The 21,339-nt window shown below is 37.8% G+C and overlaps 1 protein-coding gene and 1 non-coding gene across 2 annotated transcripts in view; both read right to left on the bottom strand.

Annotated features, from left to right (window-relative positions):
• GABRA3 (gamma-aminobutyric acid type A receptor alpha3 subunit) overlaps positions 1-21,339 on the bottom strand; it is a 191,986-nt gene that overhangs the window by 54,406 nt on the left and 116,241 nt on the right. Inside the window, exon 5 of the mRNA XM_006904791.1 lies at positions 20,324-20,544. Coding sequence (XP_006904853.1) covers positions 20,324-20,544 — 221 coding nt within the window. The remainder of the gene's footprint in view (positions 1-20,323; positions 20,545-21,339) is intronic.
• LOC112479738 lies at positions 13,925-14,029 on the bottom strand. Its single transcript, XR_003046318.1, has one exon. It is a non-coding gene; the product is annotated as a U6 spliceosomal RNA (small nuclear RNA).

Here is a 21,339-nt window from a genome sequence, read left to right on the forward strand (position 1 = left end):
TCCCTACACCGCTACATGCAAAAGCACCGTGGCTGTGCTCAGGCTGTTATACTCATCACCTCAATTTATGCCATAAACATCTCCATCCTCTCTAAGTTTTCTCCTTCCTTCTTTTAAAATTATTATTAGATAAATCATTTTCAGAAAATTAAAATCTATAAATACCAAGTCTTCCAAAACAAACATTTGGCATAGCCTCTCAGTTTTGTAGGTTGTTTTAGAATTTCTCACAATATTTTATCAATGTGTGTGTTGAGAACTTTTATATAGTTTGTCATATTTCCTAGGTATTTTATTTTTTGATGCTAGTTTAACTGTTTTGCTTTAGTTTTGTTTTCTAATCAGTGGTACATATGAATACCTTAGATATTTTATATTGTCCTTTTGTACAAAGACATTGCTAAAGTTTCTTATTGATTTTAATCATTTAGCTCTTTATACTTTTAGATTTTTAAATGTATAATCATGTAAACTGTGAATGACTTTTATTTCTTCGTTTTCCACTCCTGAAACTTTCTTTCCTTCTTCCTTCCTTCCATCCTTTTTCCTTTTGTTTTTGCCTTTATTGTACTACCATGGACCTGCAATATCATGATGATTATAAGTGGTCATAGAATACAGCATTAACATGAGATTTGCTGTAGATCTTATTTTATAAACACCCTGTATCACAGAAGTACGTTTTCATTATAGTTTGCCAAGATATTTTAATCACGGTGCTTAATTATTTCAAATGATTCTTTTGCATCTGTTGAAATAATCATATTATTTTTCCTCTTTATTCTGTTAACGTGGTAAATTATTTTAATTTTAGAACATTAAAAGAACCTTGCTTTTTGGAGTAAATCCGACGTTGTGATATAATGTTCTTTTCATATACATTTGAATTGGATGTGCTCATATTTTTTCAGGTTTTGCATTATGTTTATGAAAGATAATGACTTGTCAATTCCTATTCTTATAATGAAGTAATCATTCAGTACCAAGATCTCATTGGCTTTCAAAAGCGATTTGCTAACTGCTACTTATATATTTTTTAATTGTTTCTCTGGAACAAGGAGACACCGGTAGGAGCCGCTGCTGTGGCTGTTGCGGTGACTCGCAGTAACCAGCGCGAGCTCACCCGTCAGAAAAATGAGAAAAAGCTGGGTGGCTCCGTTAAGGAAAACCGCCGAGATGACAGGCTTTCTGCTGTCGCCCACGAGCAGAGGGACTCGGAGATCACGCGGCAGAAGCAGAAAAAGGCAACCGAGGAGGACACTCCTGACCTTCGGCTGTGTGGCCAAGCTCCTGCAGTGCTCCGTGGTCCCAGCACCGATGGCATTTCTTTTGTCCTGAGTCTACGGTGGTCCCTTTTGTGCTTCCTACCCTTCAGGTGGCCTCTCTCCCGCTGGGCCATTACTGGGAGTGAGAGATACCCCTTCCAAGTGATTTTTATGGAAATGTCTAACCACTATGCTATACACCCCTTTTTTATTCCTGAGGGGCTCACCCCAAAGTATTAAAAGTAGTGTTGTAATTCCTTGAAAAAATAATTTGTTTCTGGACTGGTTTGTTATTTTTACTAAAATGCTTGGGAGAAATTGCTAAAAATAAATAATAATAACTGTTATTATTTTTTTTATTGTGACAAGCACATGTAACATAAGATCTGCCCACTTTGAAAAATACAGTACTGTTCACTGACAAAGACATTATTCCAAAGACATACAAATGACCACAGGTTACATGAAAAGATGTTCACCATCTCTAATCATCAAGGAAATGCAAACCAAACCCACCGTGAGTCAGTTTTTGATTATAATGGTGAATGGGTTAAAGAAGTACAAATTAGTAGTTGATAGATGGTCACGGGGATGGGGAGCATGGAATAGGGAATGCAGTTAGCATTAATACACTGGAGAGGTTAAAAACCTGAGGAGAGAAGGAGCAATTAGGGGGATCGTTTTATAAATTATATAAATATCTAACCCATTTATTGTACACTTGAAACTACTAAAAATAATACTGCATTGGAAAAAAAAAAAAACACCACAATGAGATACCACCTCACACCTGTTAGAAAAACTATGTATCATCAAAAAAAAAAAATCAACAAATAACAAGTGCTGACAAGGATGTGGAGAAAAGGGAACCCTCATACATTGTTAGTAGGACTGCGAATTGGTACAGCCACTATGGAAAACAATATGGAAGTTCCTCAAAAATTTTAAAAAGGATCTGCCATACGATTCAGCAAAACCACTTCTCGGGGTATAAATCCAAAGAGATGGAAATCAGGATCTCAAAGAGACATGCATACTCCCATGTTCATTGCTGCATTATCTACAACAGCCAAGACATGGAAGTAACCTAAGTGTCCATCATCAGATGACTGGGTAAGAAAATATATATATACATAAATGGAATAGTATTCAGCCTTAAAAATGAAAATCCCGTCATTTGCAACATCAATGAACCTGGAGGGCATTATGCTAAGTGAAATAAGCCAGACAGAGAAAGACAAATATTATATAATCTCATCTACATGTGGAATCTAAAATAGTCAAACTCCTAAAAGCGCAGAGTCCAATGGTGGTTTCCAGGAGTGGGTTTGGGGGGGGGGGTGCCAGGGGTTTATTAGTGAAAGAAAGCGCACTTCTGCAAGATGAATAAGTCCTAGAGACCTAATCTACAGCAAATAGTCTTTAGTGGGCTTTTCAAAAACGGTCAGAGACCCCTCATACTGTACCCTTCAGATCACGGGGCCTCGGTCCCAGTCCAGGGTTTGGCCCGCTCTGATTTCTATACAAAGATTCGACAGGAAGTAGGAAGCAATCCAGGAAATCCCCTTCTTTGGGGGGGAGGGTGAAAAATACAAATGGGGTTAAAGTGGAAGGAGGGACTTTTTAGCCTTGTGCGTGTACACGCATGCGCACATGCACGCACACGCGCACACACCTTCCTCAGTTATCGTCCTCGTTTCACTGTGCTTTGCTGCGCCCTGGCTCGCTCATCACTCTACCCTTTGCTGCTCAGTGGTTGGTTTTTATTTCACCACAGTAATAACTGAAAGGTTTATTGCTGCCAATGCCCCCGCCCCCCACAAACTGATCTGTCTGCCTCCACTCTCTGCCCTTCCGGTATATTCTCTACACAACGGTCTTCTAGTATTCACTTATCTTCTAGAGAGTGAAAGCCAAAGTCCTTGCCATGACTCACGGGGTCTTGCATGATCTTGCCTTCTCTTCCTCCCTGGCTTATCTCCTACTGAGCCTGGCCATGCTCACTCTGTTCCAGCCACACTGGCTTCCTTGCAGCTCCTTCCATATGCCGGCCTGTCTTATACCAGGGTCTTCGCACTTGCTATGCTCTTGTACCTCTTTCAAGTCTTTGTTTGATTATTATCTCCTAGCTAAGGCCTACTCTGACCTCCGCTCAGCGTACCATCCACACTACGGTTAGTATACCTTACTGTGCTCTTTTCCCATAGCACCTAACGTAACACGCCATACAATTTATTTCTTCTATTTATAATCATTTTTTCTCACCTTCCTATAGGATTATAGATTTTTGTCTTGTTTTCAATTTGATGTGTGCCAGGAGACTAGCACAGTACCTAGCACCTTGCAGATGTCCAATACGTACCCATCAAATGAATGAGTTTTCTTTCCTAAAAGTGTATATATTTTTATGGGACCTTGCAGAGGGGAGGTGTAGTTAGGACAAGACAGCATCCAGGTATTCTTAGGGTTTAAGGCAAAACAGCATCTTAATATGATTCCTTAATAACGTAATACCTCAATCTGTCCTCTTCGGTGGGCACATAGCCTCCTTCCTAGAATTTCAGAGCTAGAAGAGCCTTATAAAAAGCACCCAGTTTTATTCCCACATACATACGATAAAACAGAAGGGAAGAAAATTGCCCAAATTACCCAACGAGCATGGAATAGAGCTGACCGAAAGTTTTCTGAATCATTGGTGTAGTTAACAAATAGTCTTTGATCACCTACTATGCACCAGGCATCATCCTAAGCAATGTAACTGCATCAGCAAACACACCAAGATTGTTGCCCTCTTAGTGCTTACATTCGAGTAGCGAGAAGACAAAAACACAAACAAGATAAATCGGTAAATTATATATAGTGTATTAAAAGGCAATACGCCTCAAGAAGAAAAATAAGATGTGAGGAGAAAGTACTGGGGAAAGATTGCACCTTTTTTAATCGATTGTTTAGGGAATAACTCACTGAGGAGGTGACATTTCAGCAATGACCTGGAAGAAATGTGAGAGAGCCTTGTAGACACCTGGAGAAATAACATTCAAAGGAGGGAGAGTAGCAAATGCAAAGGCCCTGAGGTAGAAGTGTGCCCAAAGTATTCAAGGAATGGCAACCAGGCCACTGTGGCTGTAGTGGAGAGACCAAGGGGAAGGATTAATGGGAGATAAGTTCAAAGAGGAAATTGGGGGGAATGGACTAGATAAGGTAAGGCCTCCTGAGATCATTTGGCTTGACTTTGAATAGAATGGTGACTTGATATGACTAACATTTTAGGATTATTCTGGCAGCCATGCGAAGAGTAAACTGAAGGAAGGCAAAGGCAAAAGCAGAAAGATGAAATCCAACACCCATTCATGATATAAAACTATCAAAAGAAAACTAGGAATAGTAGGGAACTTTCTCAACGGATAAAAGGTATTTATGAAAAATCACATGTAGCATCACACTTAATGATGAAAGACTATTTCCCTCTAAAATCACAAACAAGGATGTCCACTCTCTCTTATTCAACATTGTCCCAGAGATTTTAACCAATATGGAGTTTCTTTTTGGGAGTGACTAAAATGTTTTCAAATTGGATATTGGGGATGGCTGCACAAGTCTGTGAATATACTAAAATCCGTTTACTTGTACACTTTAAAAGTGTGAGTTACATGACACATGAATCATATCTCAATAGAGCTGTTTAAAAATTTCGGCAAGCAAAAGAAATTAAAGACAAAAAAGAAAAAGAAGCTAAACTGTCTAAATGCAAATTCCATGTTCGGACATTCCATTTTCACAGAAGTCCTAATATCAATGATTCTCTCCAAATTAATCTACAGATTCAGGTCACTCCTTAACGAAAATCTCAGAAGCTTTTCTTTTTTTGTAAAAATGGCAAGCTGATCCTAAAAGTTATATGGGAATACAAAGGATCTAAAGTAGCCAAAACAGCTTTCAAAAGAAAAAAAATGTGAGTACTTTTGCTTCTAAATTTCAAAACATACCATAAAACTACAGTAATCAATCCAGTGTGGGTTTAGTCTAAAGATAAACAGTGTAGACGAAAGGAAAAGAGTAAAGTTCAGAAATAAACTTTTACATTTATGGTCGATTGATTTTTGACCAAAGTGCCAAGGTAATTTAATGGAGAAAGGGTAGCTTTTTCAGTAAATGGTAACTGGGAGAATTTGATATCTATATATAAAAACAAAAAACAAAAAAATGAACATAGACCCTTACCTCACATCATAAGCAAAAAAATCAACATTAATGAATCATAGACCAAAACATAAAAGCTAGAACTTCTAAAAGAGGTCATAGGACAAAATCAGGCAAAAATTTAGATAAGACACTGAAAGTGTAAGCCATAAAATTTTAAAATATACATATATGTGTATATATGTGTGTGCATACATATGTGTGTTTATGTGTATATGCGTGCGTGTGTGTGTGTGTGTGTGTGTGTGTATATAAAATAAATCAGACTTTATCAACATTTAAATATTTTGGTCTTCAAAAGATACCATTAAGAAAATGAAAAGACAGTCATAAAGTGGGTAAATACATTTGTGAATCATATGTTGATAAAAAAAAACTTGTACCAAGAATATGTAACTCTTACGACTCAAAACCAAGAATTTGAAAATAAGCAAAGCGTAATTTGAAAATAAGCAAAATATTTAAATACGCATTTGATAAAAAGATATTCTGTTGACTAATAAGGAATTTAAAATATACTCACCATCATTAGTCATTAGGGAAATGCAAATTTAAATCACAGTGAGATACCGCTGCATGTGAACTAAAACAGCTAAAATCAAAGAGACTGACGATATCAAGTGTTGACAAGAATCAAGTGATATCAAGTGTTGACAAGAAAATGGAACCTTATAAATCACTGGTGTAAATGTACAATTCTAAAGCACTCTTTGGAAAACATTTTGGCCGTTTCTTAAAAGTTAAACATAAACTTCCTATAAAACGCTAAGTTTCCACTCTAATTCTCCATTATCCAAGAGAATTAAAAACATATGTCTGCAGAAAGACCTGTTCATGGTAGAATTATTTATGACAGCCAAAAAAAAGGCAGAAACAACCTAAATGTCCATCAGATGATGAATGAATAAACAGTGTGTGTGTGTGTGTGTGTGTGTGTGTGTGTGATGGAATATTAGTCATCAGTAGAAAGGAATACACACAACGACATGGATGAATCTCAAATGCATTACGTTAAGTGAAAGTAGCCAGACACAAAAGCTCACCGAAAGTAGATTAGTGATTCCCTGGGGCTAGGGTTGAGAATGGATGGTGACTGGAAGTTTTTGCAGGAATTTTTTTGGAGGTGATGGACATGTTCTAAATCTAGATTGTGGTTATGCTTGCACAACTCCGTATATTTACTACAAATCACTGAATTGTACACTTAAAACAGAGGAATTTTATCATATGGAAATGATAGTTCAAAAAAGCTCTTGTAAATTAAAAAAAAAAACAATAAAATAAAAATAAAAGCAAAAGGCATTTAGTACAGCCTTTAAGAGCCCGGATTCCAAAGCCAGACTACCAGCTTTATGATGCAGCTCTGCCTCTTAGTAGCTCTGTGCAAGTTATTTCAGTTCTCTGCGCCTTGTTAGCTTACATTTTACAGATGCTAATTAAAGCTCTAAGACCAGATGGTATTATGAAGGGAAAGATGGTAGATAGAGACGACAAGAAGTCTAGGGACTGAGATCCAGGGTACAATAACTGAGTTAATATTTTTCCCACTGAGTCTCAACGCACCAATGTTTTTCAGTATTTCATGTTTCCTACAGTATGTACTACCCATGGGTCATATTGCTTTTACCTCGAGCAAAAGGTACACGTCTCAGATCTCAAAGTGGGAAGTAGGCATAAAATAAGGGGATAAACATTAGACTGTATACGGTAGTCTGAAAATGTTTACTCCAGTGATTATGTTTTGCCATCTCATTGAGTTAAGAATCCCTATTATTTTGAACTGTTTTCCAGAGGCTCTAGAGGAGAAATTGTTTCTTCGCCTTCCTAGTTTCTTAGATGCTGCCTACATTCCTTGGCTCATGGATGTTCTTCCATCTTCAAAACCAACCACGTCGCAGATCTCTGATCTTTTTTCCACAGTCACATTGCCCTCCCATCACAGCTAAGAATGATTCTTAGCTTTTAGGACTCTTATGATGATACTGGGCCCATGTGAATAATCCAGGATACTCTCTCCATCTGAGGGTCCTTAATTACATCTACAGAGTACCTTTTGTCATGTAAGGTAACATTTACGGGTCCTAAGAATTAAGACATGGGCTTTTTTTGGGGGGGGAGGGGTGCATTACCATGTCTACCACACATAGCGAAAAACCACACAAACAAAAAATCAAAAGCCTACTGACAATCTGGGAGAAAATCTTTGTAATATATCATAAAAAAGGGCTAATATCCCTAATATATAAAGAACTCTTAAATCAGGGAGAAATTGCCAAAAACTTAATAGAAAAATGGACAGAATTCATGGACAGGCAATTGCACAAAACAATATGAAAGCAGCCTCTGAACATGTGAAAAGATATTAAGCTCCCCCATAACTAGAGAAATGCAAATTAAAACTACACTGAGATACCACTTCTCATCTATTGAACTGGAGAAAGTTTCCACATGTAATAACTCATTCTGTTGGTGAGACTGTAAACACACAGTCTCACACACTGCTGGTGAAAGTATAAATTGGCACAATCTTCTTGGAGAAAATTTTGGCACCATCCGGTGAAAGTCCACGTGCATTTACAATTTGAGTGAGCATTCTCACTTTTTGGAATTTACTCTGAAAGCACACTTGCAATAATACAAAAACACATAGGCACATGGCTATTCATTGCTACATGGCTTGTAATTATAAACTGTTGCTTAAAATGTCTCAAACTTGCGCTTCCTCTCCATATAATCCTTTTTATCCTTATTTTATGGCTTCTCTTATATCTTTTAAATTGGATTATAAACTGTCCTTCAGTTTTGAAATCCTTGTTTCTACACTATTTTCTACATAGTAGCACTGAATAAATGTTTGCTTATTTGAAACTTACTAGAGCTAAATGATCCTTTGTTATAAGAAATTTCATTTTAGAATAAGTGAAAAAAAGAAAAGATCTTTTCTATTGACTTAAAGCCACTGAGTAATAGTTTCTTTTCTACTCCTTCGGAATTGAGACCAAATAGTGATTTGGTTATTTGGTGCCCCTATCTCATCTTCATTTTTAAAATCAGCACAGACATCAGAGATTATTCTTACTATGCTATTTGATGATTATTTTTCTATTGTATTATATCATTGATACAAAAGCCAGTATTTGTTTGGCACTTATTATACAGTGCTTTGCATTTTTAGGATTTTTAGGGGGCACGTGTGCCCTGAACTGGATTGAAAAACACTTGTAAGTCATCTACTTTTCCATGGAAATTTACTCAATGCACTAACCCAACAAGAAAATATTTCCAACGCAGGAGCTATTACATCCATATCCTCAGTGTCCATTTGCTTTTGGCCCAATGAAAGTGATCCTTCTGGAAGCTCTGGTCCTCCTATCTTGAAAATACCTCTCAGTTTACTAAGCCACTTTCCCATTTTTTTACCCTTTTCTACTACAATGTCTAGAACACATTCCTTACCCAGAATGCTGTGGAGCTATCAACATAACATTTGCATACCTCAAGCAATATGAATTATTGTTTAATTAAAGAACTTTAAAAATTATAAAATGAATATGAATGAAAATAAACCACCTAGTTCTCAACTGCCTGACAGAAAACATCAAATGATGTCTAGATTTTTGTATATGGAATAAAAAAAAAATTGTAAGTGGGGGCATAAAATAGGAAAAAATCTCCAGAGAAAAAAAACGTTCCCAAACTAACTAGGGTCTTAAAGGTTAAAGATATAAATTGTACTGAGTATGTGCACTTGTCATTCAGTGAGACTGTCAACATGTTGAGAATAATGGAGGAAGGAGTTGCTGAAATTTAGTAAGGGACAAGCGTCTCTGGAGTTCAATATGAAGCCCTAGGCAATAGGTCACCTAGGGCTTTTAGCAGTGGAGCAAGCTGCTCTGCCTTCTGAGGAATGTTCTTTCTAAAAACCAAAAGGTAGAAAACATGACTTCAGGAGAGGTTAAGTTCCAGGCAGGCTATTTCTAGAATCATGGAGTAAAGGGCAGGACCTGGCATCTACGGTGAAAAAGAAAAGATAGTAAATTGTTAATAGCCATTATCGGTGGGAGATGAGTCACTTGAAATACACCCCCACCGAACACCCAAACCAAGCAGCACATTAGACACAAGAGTCCCAGTTGTCTACAGGCTTCCCATTAAACCATTGCACTACAGGCAAAAGGCTTAGGGACAGCGGAAGGCCAACACCTGACAGAGAACACATGTCAGTTTCCACAGTGATCCCAGACGTATAGCTCCAGCCTCATTTTCTGACATTCACACTGTCCTGGCATCTACAAATACTTGCGACTGTACTAAGCAAAAGATTTCGTGCTTCTGTGTCTTTATATACATTATTATTGTTGTCTTCCTGCCTGGAGTACCCTTTCTTCTTTATATGTGCAGCAAATTTTCTTCAAGTCCTTGCTCAAATATTACCTCTTCCATGATGCTTTGTATGTGTACTACAGATATAGTGAGTTGTTCTCCGGCTCACAGAAATCCCAGAGCACTTTGGACAAATACTATAGTCCTTAGCACTGTTGAAATAACCTTCTAGGTCCAAGATGGAGCCACTCGTGCCCAGGGGGCCACGTCGACAAACTAAAACTTAAATAACTTTCATATCCCTGTAAATACTCTGCTTGACCGGAAACACAGTATAACTAGTCAGCCAATCCCCAAATGGCAAGCCAACTCCAAACGAGGTTGATGTGTGGCTCCCGCCAATCAGAACTTTTCTATTTGTCTCTTCCTTGTTCTTTATTCTTTATCCTATAAAAGGTTCCTGCCTTCCACTCCACTTTGCAGTTTTCCCAATGGAGACCGTTCACTCTGTGAGGTGTTAAACAAAGTTTGTTATCACCTAAATTATTTTCTTTAATCATTTTAACAGCACATAATATTATTGGTCTATGTACGTGTCTGTCTTCTGCACTGAACTGTGAGCAAGTTGAGAGAAGGGTCTTTATCACCGTAATCCTATGCTTTCACCATAGATCCCAGGTCCTGCCCTTTACTCCATGATTCTAGAAATCCCTACTATGGTGGTTAGTACACAGCAGATATTTAATAAATGCTTCTTAACATATGTTTCTGCAAGATAGGCAGAGCAGATAGTTTCAGTCCATTTCCCAGGGGGGGGAAAAAAAAAAAACACGAGGCCCAGAGAGGGAAAATGTCCTGTCCATGATTACGCTGCTGATCTGGGCTGGAGTTGGGACTCACACCCAGAGCTCTTAATTCCTAATTCCATTTCGCTACAACATACCATCTCCACTCTGTCTAGGGGTAGCGTCTAAAATAGCTGGGTTCTTTGGAACTAGAGGGATCCATCTGGTGACCTGTAAATGCCCCTCGTGTTAGAATGAGCTTTTTAACACGCTCAATCTGCCTAGACATCAGCTTCTTGCCTTTGAGAATAAAGGCAATTCTTGTTATTTCAAGACCCCAATTTCCTCTCGTAGCTGGCAAAAAAATGAAACAAATGTGAGAAAACCTCTCAGAAATACGTTCTTCCTTCCCTCCCTCCAGCACAAATGCCAGTACCCCTGTGATGCCCCACCCCCATATCTGGATCCATGCCTCCAAGTCCTAATGAAAGCTGTAATTTTTAGCTCGCAGCACTTCATTGTTGGCTTTTTGCAAAACTTCTATTATGCCTTATAATACAGTGAATAATGTATCCTATCTTTCCCGCAGGATGTGAGCTCCTGGAAGGTAGGGGTTGGCATCACCAGGCAGAGCGCGCAGAGTAATTTGTGATCGACTGAGGCCGTGTACTTTACTTGCTTCTCACTTCATTGTAAGCTTTCTCACAGCCCCAAATGAGCCACTCTATCTCTTCTCTCCTCACTTCTGTTCATTAGAGTGAGGCTCAGTAAGTGAGGGTTCTGAGTCAGCTGCTAGCTTAATGAATAAGGAACTACAGGTGGAATCCCCTAGAGCAAAGGCCATTACAAAAGAAAGGACCTTGTGAAACAAAGCTATCGATGCTTGGTTGATTCCATTACATTAAATCCTATAACCACTAACAATGTGACCCATGCTTTCCTGGTTCCTGGCCATTTCAGAGGCAATCTCTATAATGAAGACTCATGTGTGAGCAATTTGCATCTAAAGTAAGAAGAGAGCTTTACAGTTAATATTTAGGGTGCGGGAATCCTGGCATCGAGCACAATTTATCTTCCAAATTATTCGTCTTTGGAATGTCCTAAAATTGACCCAATCATCCAAGCAAAGGATAAAGGAGTCCATAAAGTTCTGAATATGAGAATAAGCTTAATCGGTTCAAAAAACATCACTTTCTTCCTGGTGATGCAACGTGGAGAAATGAGCGCTTATTTCCTTTAATTTTTCATTAAATGTAGGACACTATTCTTGTGTAGCCTAACACATCGAAGACACTTTACGCAGTGTATTGAATTTGATAAAATCCCACTGTGTCAATGTTTTGAGTTCCAGGCCTGCATTTACAAGTGCAGCTTGTCACGTCCACCTCAGACTCGTTATGCTTCAAACTAATATCCTTCATGTCCTCGTCTTAGTGGTAGGATGTAAGGGGGACAAATTTTTGCTTTAACATGTGTGACTTGGGTTTCTGCACCATCTCTCTCACTTATTACTGGTGTGACTGGCTCTATTGAGACTTCAGCTTAGTAATTATAAAAGCGGGGACATTAACACAAATATCGCCACAGAGTGGACATGTGCCAAGGAAAATGTCAGGCAATTAAGCTGGTTTATTGTCTTTAATCCCCACAACTGCCTTGTGAGGCAGGTGTTGTTATGATTAGCCCCATTTTAGGATCAGGAGTAGTTTTAACACAGAACCTACCTTCCTAATCTGTCATGACTGAATTATAAAATGAATGATCTGATCGTGTTGTTCACTTTTTTAAAAAGAACAATAACACTTCCCTATACCTGCAGGATAAACGTATTCTGTATCACTTCCAGACTCGTATCCCTAATCTGTCATGTAGAAATCTTTTCAAATTGGGATGCTATTTGGCTATATTTCTCGCTACTCCTCCCCATCACCGCCATTTTCCTAAAGCTTATTTACTCTTCTGCATTCAACGGAAATGTTAACACTTAGATTAATTAACATTTTTCCTAACCCTTAGCACTTCCATCATCCGAAGGGACTACTTTAGAGAAAACACGCAGACAACACTCCCACTTCCACTAATTTTCAATCAGGCACCAGAACCATCGAACACAGAGTAGAGATCCAGATCCTTCCAAAAATCTGATTTAGTGGATAAAGCAGTAGACTCTAGCCAGACAGACCTACATTTACCTAATAAGTGAAGAATCCTGGGGAAGTCATTTTTCATTTTTAAGCTTTACTTTCTGGATCAGTTTAACAGAAATAATAATACTTCTATTGAATAGTTTTTTTCTGAAGATTAGAGATCTATCTAAAATGCAAATCTGATTGTGTCATTCCCTTGCAATAAACTCTTCAATGGATCCCTGTCATTTTTATGCCAACATGGCTAATAAGTACCTCTTTCTCCACCCCGGGCCACTTCCCCGTACTCTACTCCGTGGTCCAGTCACACTGAACTTCTTTTAGTTTCTTTCATGTGTCATCACTGCCTCCTCACTCACTCCCCTCCCCTGACCTTCGTACCATCTATACTCCTCTTTCTGAAACATTTTCTCCCTGTCCTTTACTCTTATTTACTTCTACATGTTTTTAAAGTCTCAGTTTAAAAGTGACTTCCCCTAGCATTCCTTGTGGGTATTCTCATACCATTCTGTTCTTCCTCGATTATAGCACTTACTCTAACGTTATTGTCATGATTTATTTGTTTTACCCACTAGAATGTAACTTATGTAAGGGAAGACCGTGTCTCTTTTTGCTCACCACTTTATCTCTAGTTTTCTGATGCATGATGTCAATTCATGAATACCTGCCGCCTTTGTGCGTGTCATTTCCTCCTCCTGGAATACCCTCTCCTGTACCTCACCCTCTTCCTCAGCTTTTTGATAGTTACCTACACTTTCTTCAAGATTCAAGATACAGCGTGAGAATCGCCTCCTATCTACAACTTTCCTTGATGCCTGCACGTGATTTTGAATGCTCCTTACACTATAATTTCAGCACGTTTTGCACCTCCCTCTACGTAAGGATTTTCAAATTATTGTGCAGCTATCTGCTTTAACCACTAGACTGTAAGGCCATTAAGGGCACAATACGTATTTTATTTATCTCTGTAGCTCAGCACATGTCCCAAAGCCTTAAACATAACAAGCACTCGTAAATGTGTTGAATGAATGATTTAAATCAATGGGATAAAATCTAATTCAATTCAACGAGTACTTGTCCCTCCTACTCATGTACACTGTGTTATTGTGTATAAAGAAAAATACGATAAACATATTTACCCACATCTTCATCAATAAATAAGACGTCATCAATAGCATTGCAGTTCCCTATATAGTCATGTCTGAAAAAAATGGAAAATAATTCATAAACGTGTATCATCTTGAGCTGGGCTCTGTTCATCTTCTCTGGATCGTTCCAGTTTTAGTATGTGTGCTGCTGCAGTGAGCAGCTAGTAATGAGCTTTGGCCTGTGTTTTTATGGTTGTCTTGAGGTCTCAAGATGAGACGAGGCAAAGGTTCCTTCTAAACTGCCCTAGTTACATAGCTATGCAACCTTTGGTCAGATTTTTCAAAGAAGCTGTCTCTCTGTAGTTTTCCCATGGAACCATGGTAAGCTTTCTGAGGGTCCAAATAATAATAGGAATACCATAGAATAACGAACACTTCCTGAAGAATTCTAAGTGTTCTTCAGACCTTATCCAATTTGTGCTTTTTATATGTCTGCAAGACAGACAGCTGCTACACTGCTATCGGAATGAGAAAGCAAATAATTTATATCTTGCAAAAGGTCACTCGATGAATAAATCGTGGAGGTCATAAATACAGTCAAGTTTTTATTTTCAGTTTCGAACCAGGGTCTCCTTCCAGACCCAACTTCCCGGGTCCAAGGTGAAGCATATACTGTGCAAGAGAATCGATGGCTTCCCCATGCTTCTAAACCTCTGCACCTCCTCAATTAGGTACTTGAGAATAAGCACAAGGGAGACTCCTATCTCCCCAAACTCTACTTTCTCGCCCAATTCAGACTAGAAGCAAGGGCCCAATGATCATGTCCTTCCCACTCATCCAACTCTATTTTCAGGTGACTAATCCTCTGGCCCACTTCCTCTTCCGCCCTCCTCACTCTGCGTCCTCAGCCTTCTTCGTAGTTCAGCATTGCCAGCCCCTCTCTCCTCATCTATCCCTCCTCTAAAACTCAAACCTATCCTCTATCCTCTTTCTCTTTTATTATTGTTTTTCTGCTCTCCTGTTCTCCTCATTCGTTCTGTATTTTTGCGTGTACTAGTCTCAATCTCTATGTGTTCATTTCCTTTCTTGCTCATCACTCTTTCTTCCCTAGCATCTCTTCCATTTGCTCACTGCCTTTTGCCCATCCATATGTCCTCACCATCATGCCATCCCTCCTCTCTTCTTTTTTCTCTACTCTACTCCATTCTTTCCGCGATCGTGTACACTCCCATCTCCTCTTCAAACTCTTCTTTTTCATGCACTTTATTACATGTCTCTCTTCTATCTCTTCCTTCGCTTGTGCTCTATTCTCTCCAAATTCTCTTTCATACATTATAACCATTCATACTTCTATTCTGTCCTATCCTCTTTTTCAACACGTATGTCTAACCTCATATCCTTTGATGCAGTGAGGAGAGGTAGCCCTCTTCCTTTACAAGTAAAACTTTTACTATAGTTTTGATATCATCTCCTTATAGTTTTCTCTGCAAACTCAAGGCTGGCAAAATCTTGTATCTACTGCATCTTCACTCTTTGTCTTTCGACTAGCCCCATTCTGATATTCCACAAAAATGTGCCAGTGTCTTCATTCAAAAAATAAGTTATTTCTTTTATCCCTGAGTGTATCTATTATATATGCATCCCTTTCATTTTCAAACAAGCTCCCAGGAAGTATTTTCTATGTTTACTGTCTCTACTACCTCTGTGTCAACTCCTAAAATAAAACAGTATATATGAAGGACACCAACGTCTTCCATGTCACCAAACCGAATACACACTTTTAATTCTCTGTATGAATTGATCTCTCTGTAATAGCCAACAATGTTGTAGAAACGTATAAATAATAGTAAAGACCACGAATTTGCAGCCGTATTGCCAGAATATGAATGCTGCCTCAACCATATACAACCTAGGTGATCTTGGAAAATTTTCTTATGCACCATGTCTCTGTTTCCTCACCTATAAAATGGGAATAATAGTACCTATCTCATAGAGTTGTTATGAAGGTTATATGATTAAAATGATTAGAACAGTGCCTGGCACACTGTAAGTGCTATATTGATATTAACAATTGGCCTTATTATGCTATTATTGGTGTTATTATTACTGATCGCTCTCATCTTTTTTAAACCCTTTATTCTTTTTGTATATCAGTCAAAATGGGTTAGATTAATATGCAGTAACAAAAAATTCCTGAAATCTCCATATCCTAAAGCAACGAAGGTTTATTTGTCACTCACACGGTCTATCTCAGGTTGCGGGAAGGTGCACTCTCTTCTATGTCATCTTCAAGAAGGGACACAGAACCATAGAACCAAGGCCACCTGGCACGATGCTACTCACTGTGGCCAGAGGAGAAGGAAAACATGGAAAATCATGTACTAGCCCTTAAAAGTTTCCCATCCTCCCTCAGAAATAACACTTGTTATTTCCACTAACATTTGGTTAGCCAACCAAGTCATTTGTCCTTGCCTAACTCAAGGCTCTATGGAAGTGCAGTAGCACCACGTACCTCGGAAGTGAAATGGAAATACCGGAAGTAGCGGTATTGACTACGACACGTGGCTTTCAAGATACTGTACACTAGCGGTTCTGTGAAGACCTTCTTTCCTTTTCTTCTTTGGTGTCCTTCACAGGTTCCTCCTTCTCCCTTCTGCCTTAATGATAGTGATGCTACATGACTGCACACTTGACATGATTTTCTTATCGCTCTACTTTCCTGAAGTGATCGCATCCATTCATATAGTTGTCCCAACATACTGACAATACGTAACTTTACATTTCTAGCTTGTGTCTCTTTCCTGGTCTTAAGACTTGTATATTCAACTGCTATTGTACTTCTATCTCTGGATAATCTAAAATCTTCTTAAGCTTATCTTGTCTAAAATTAACCTCGCAGGTTTACTCTACCTAAAACTTCTCCTAACTCTCACATGTTCTACCCCAGCTTGTACCACCTTCATTCACCCATGTTACCTGGGTACCTACTACCCTGACTCCTCTTCGCCGTCATTCTGACATTGGCTGTTTTTACTGCCTGTTTCCTTAGCGTATCTCCCCTTCTCCATCTTAATCCACTGCTCTGAATTAGAACTTCGCCACTCCTCACCTAGACTATTTAAGCTGTCTCTTAGCCTGTTTCCCTAATTCTAGTCTTGTTCCCTTCAAATGCATTCTTTACACAGTCAGTAGAGCGTCATATATAAAATAAAAAACTGACCACCTCATTCTCTTGCTTATAATAGACCATTCCATTTCCAGCAAATGTTCACTTGGTTTTCTCTGCCTAGAATGTCCTTCCTCTCTTCTCTCCACTTTAACCTACAATTTTCTTGATTGCATTCTACTTATCTAATAATATGAAATGAATACTAATACTAATAATCAGGAGCTTAGGTGTTGCCTCATCCAGGGACTCTTTGTTCAACCGGACCCAAAAGAACAAGTTAGATGGCCCTTTTTTAAAATTAAGCATATTATGGTGACATTGGTTAATAAAATTATATAGGTTTTAAGTGTACAATTCAATAATACATCATCTATATATTGCATTGTATGTTCCTCTCACAATTACCCTTATCTTCACCATTTCTGTTAACATTTCTATGATTATCTATTAGTCTTTCTTTACTATTATACTATGATAATCTTAAGGACAGAGACCATGCCTTATTAAGGTCTGCATACCCAGAGCTTACTCCAGGACCATGTACATATTAGGAAATCAAAACATGTTTGATGAATGAATAAATAACTACTAATCATCTTTCTTCCATCTACAATTTATTTCCTTCCAGTGTCCTTTCCTATTTCTCTATGTCTTTTCTTTCTACCCATCTACTGCATGATTTTCTCCAATTTCTCCTTGTTTCTCTTAGGATATCATAACATCTAGCCTCTTTATTTTACTTCATCTACTCCTTTATCTTCTCAACTTTTCTACTCTTTCTCTCTTTTCTTATATTCTTTCCTCTACCCTCTTCTCTCTGATAATCAATCAATCAATCTCTCTCCCCCCTCTCTTTATATATATATTACATATTTTTGTATATATATAAAAAATCTGGGAAGAGATCCATAATATAAATATATGTTAATTTTATTGACCTCTTCTCCAGATTATTTTTCCTTTCCCCTCTCTATCCTCTTCTTCCCACTTCTGTCCACCTTATGTCTTTTCTCCATCATTATGTTCTCTACTCTAGTCTCATTTCTCCTCTAGTCTCTCAGGTCCTCGTCTCTAAATTCAACTTTTCTCTTAAGTATCTATTTGCTATCCATTCTTCCTTGGCCAGCTTTTTGTTTCTCACATTCTTTCAGGAAAAACATCAATATATATTAAGTTTAAAGTAATAAAGGACTGTCACATTGGCAAGCATACATCATGTATTCACCACATATTTACCACGCATGTGTTATCTGAGTTTCATTTTGCATATTCAAAATAATACACAAACTTTAAATACTCACAGAACCTGCACTGAAGGATTACCTTTTTCTATTAAATAAATGTTCACTCAGTTACTTAAAATTGATATTAATTAACGTGAGAGGGAAATTCAGGAAGTGACAACTCACAGGAGAACTAGCAAAAGTATAAAAAAGAACCAAGAAAGTTTTTAGTATTGAGGCAAAATCAACACCTAATAACTCTAATGATAATAATGAGTCACGATAAACATAAAATTGTGATGGTTTTTCTGCTTTGGAGGTAGAAAAGTATGATATATTGCTTAAAAGATATAGTCCTTTACCTACAAGGCAGCTCCCATAAGCCGTCAGCTGATTTCATAAGATTGTCAGAAGGACTGGCAAGAAATATTCAAAATGATGAAAAGCAAGGACCAACAACCAAGATTGCTCTATCCAGTAAAGCTATCATTTAGAATTGAAGGACAGATAAAGAGCTTCCCAGAAAAGCAAAACCTATAGGAGTTAATCACCACCAAGCCAGTATGACAGAAAATGTTGGAGGTACTTCTTTAAAAAGAAGAAAAAACACAAGATCAAAAATATAAATAATAATGGCGATAACTACATATCTATCAACAATTACTTCAAATGTAAATGGATTAAATGTGTCAATCAAAAAATAGGGTGGTCAAATGGAGAAGAAAACAAGAACCCTACATATGCTGCCCACAAGAGACCCACTTCAGATTAAAAGACACACAGAGACTGAAAGGGATGGAAAAAGATGTTTCATGAAAATGGAAACAAACAAACAAATAAAAGCTGCGGTAGCAGTACTTATACCAGACTAAATAGACTTTAACACAAAGGCTATAGCAAGAGACAAAGAAGGTCTCAGTAATCTCACTTCTGGGTATTTATCTGAAGAAACCCAAAGCACTACTTCAAAGGGACATGTGAATCTGTACGTTCATTGCAGCATTATTTACAGTAGCCAAGATATGGAGGCAACCTAGGCGTAAATCGATGGATGACCGGATAAAGAAGTACTTATATACAATAGAATATTACTCAGCCATAAAAAAGAATGGAATCTTGCCATCTGCAACAACATGGATGGACCTAGAGGGTATTATGCTGAGTGGAGTAAGCCAGACAGAGAAAGACAAATGCCTTATGGTTTCACTTACATGTGGAATCTAAAGAACTAAATAAATAAACAAAACAGAAACAAACTCATAGATACAGAGAACATTTTGATGTTTGCCAGGTGGGAGGGGGGTTGGAGAGCTGGATGAAAAAGGGGAAGAGATTAAGAAGTACAAATTGGTAGTTACAAAATAGATATTGGGATGTAAAGTACAACATAAGGAATATACTCAAATATATTGTAATAACTATGCATGGTATCAGATCGGTACTAGATTTATCAGGGTGATCGCTTTAAAAGTCACAAAAATATCTAATCACCATGTTGTACATCTGAAACTAACATAATACTGTATGTCAACTTTAATTGAAAAATAAAAACATATATATTTTTAAAAGGCATAGTCTTAAGTTGTTTGGAAACTGCACACATATCAAACTCCTCAGAATTCCCAGACGATGTGGCATTAAGTATATGTTGCTGTAATTTCGTATTTATATCTATAACATTGTATGTTTCAGAAAATATCCATTTGGTTCTCATAACTCTTCATCATAGGAGTTTGTTGCTGCAGTTAAACCTTAAGCCTATTCTTACTGTCGCAGTGCTCATGTCTGTGTATACAGTTGTCAATCTGTGCATTTAAGCGTCCTTGACTACGTCTATGCCTGTGTCTTAGTCCACATGTGTCTTGGAGTATTGCTCACATTTATATATCATGAACATACACCTCTGTGTGTCTGACCATGTTCATATGGCCGACTCTCTATATGTGTATCTATAATATGTATGTCTGAGTGTGTATACCTGCAAATATGTTAGGTAGTATACACCTATATGTGCATTTATAATCTGTAAACATGAAAGAATTTCAATGGATAGCCTAAAACATGCTGCATTCAACCCCAGTCTTAACCCCAGTATACTTTAGATGAGGGTACCACTCTCTGACCTCATCGTGTAGAGGAGGGTTCCATTGTCCACCAGTCTGAGCAGCTTGTTAGGTGTGGTCATGTTATGGGCCACCGATTTCTTGCCATTGTGAAAGAAGGTGTCAGGGGTCCAGATCTTACTAGCCAGGAGATTGTTCAGTGGAAGGATCTTCATGGGTCCATCAAATTTCAGTCTTTCATCATGCCATGTCTGTCGAAAAAATACATCAATGGTGTACTCCTAGGGACAAAAAAGAGAGAGAAGAATGTCTGAATAGAGTTCTGGTAAGGACCCACAGTGTCCTTAGCAAAAATTAGTTACCTTGCAATATTTCTCCTGATGCAGAGAAGCAGCAGTCTATTAACAGTAGTTATGGGTGAGTATGGTAAATGATTATGGTTTGAAAATAATGCCATTGTGACTCATAAGTACAGAGATAATATATCCAATGAGATTTTGCTTATTAGGAAGGTCACCGCCAACATACGAGTTAACCACAAGACCTTATAAAAAGGCAAGAGCTCCCTTGTCTATGCAATGGCATGTCTAGTAAGAACAGATTCCTTAACTTGTCTCTTCTGCTAAATGATCTCATTCATGTGAACATTGAAGGCCAATATAACGATCACCATCGATCCAGAACCTTAAATTTTAAAACTCGTTTCATTTGAGCCTCAAAATAACAATATGTCTGATGAATAATATCTTATTGTCTTCAATAAATAACAAACTCTTACAGATAAATAAGGTAAAAACAAACACACAAATAGAAAATTGGGTAAATGACATGAACAGAAAATCATGAAATGGATAAAAATAGCTAATAAACATGGAAAAAATGTTCACTATTGCTGTTAATATAAGCACAAATTAAAATAATCGGTGTTTCAGGTTTTGGTAACAGCAGACTAAATCATTTGGATATACCTTCTTATAGCTATTATTTATAAGATTTGAGTTAAAAAATACAGAGACAGACTATTTGAAAGCAATGGGGAGAGAATGAAAGTAGATAGAAACTTGAGGAAAATTTAC

The sequence above is a fragment of the Pteropus alecto genome, unplaced genomic scaffold, assembly GCF_000325575.1.
Source record: "Pteropus alecto unplaced genomic scaffold, ASM32557v1 scaffold141, whole genome shotgun sequence".
NCBI lineage: Eukaryota > Metazoa > Chordata > Mammalia > Chiroptera > Pteropodidae > Pteropus > Pteropus alecto.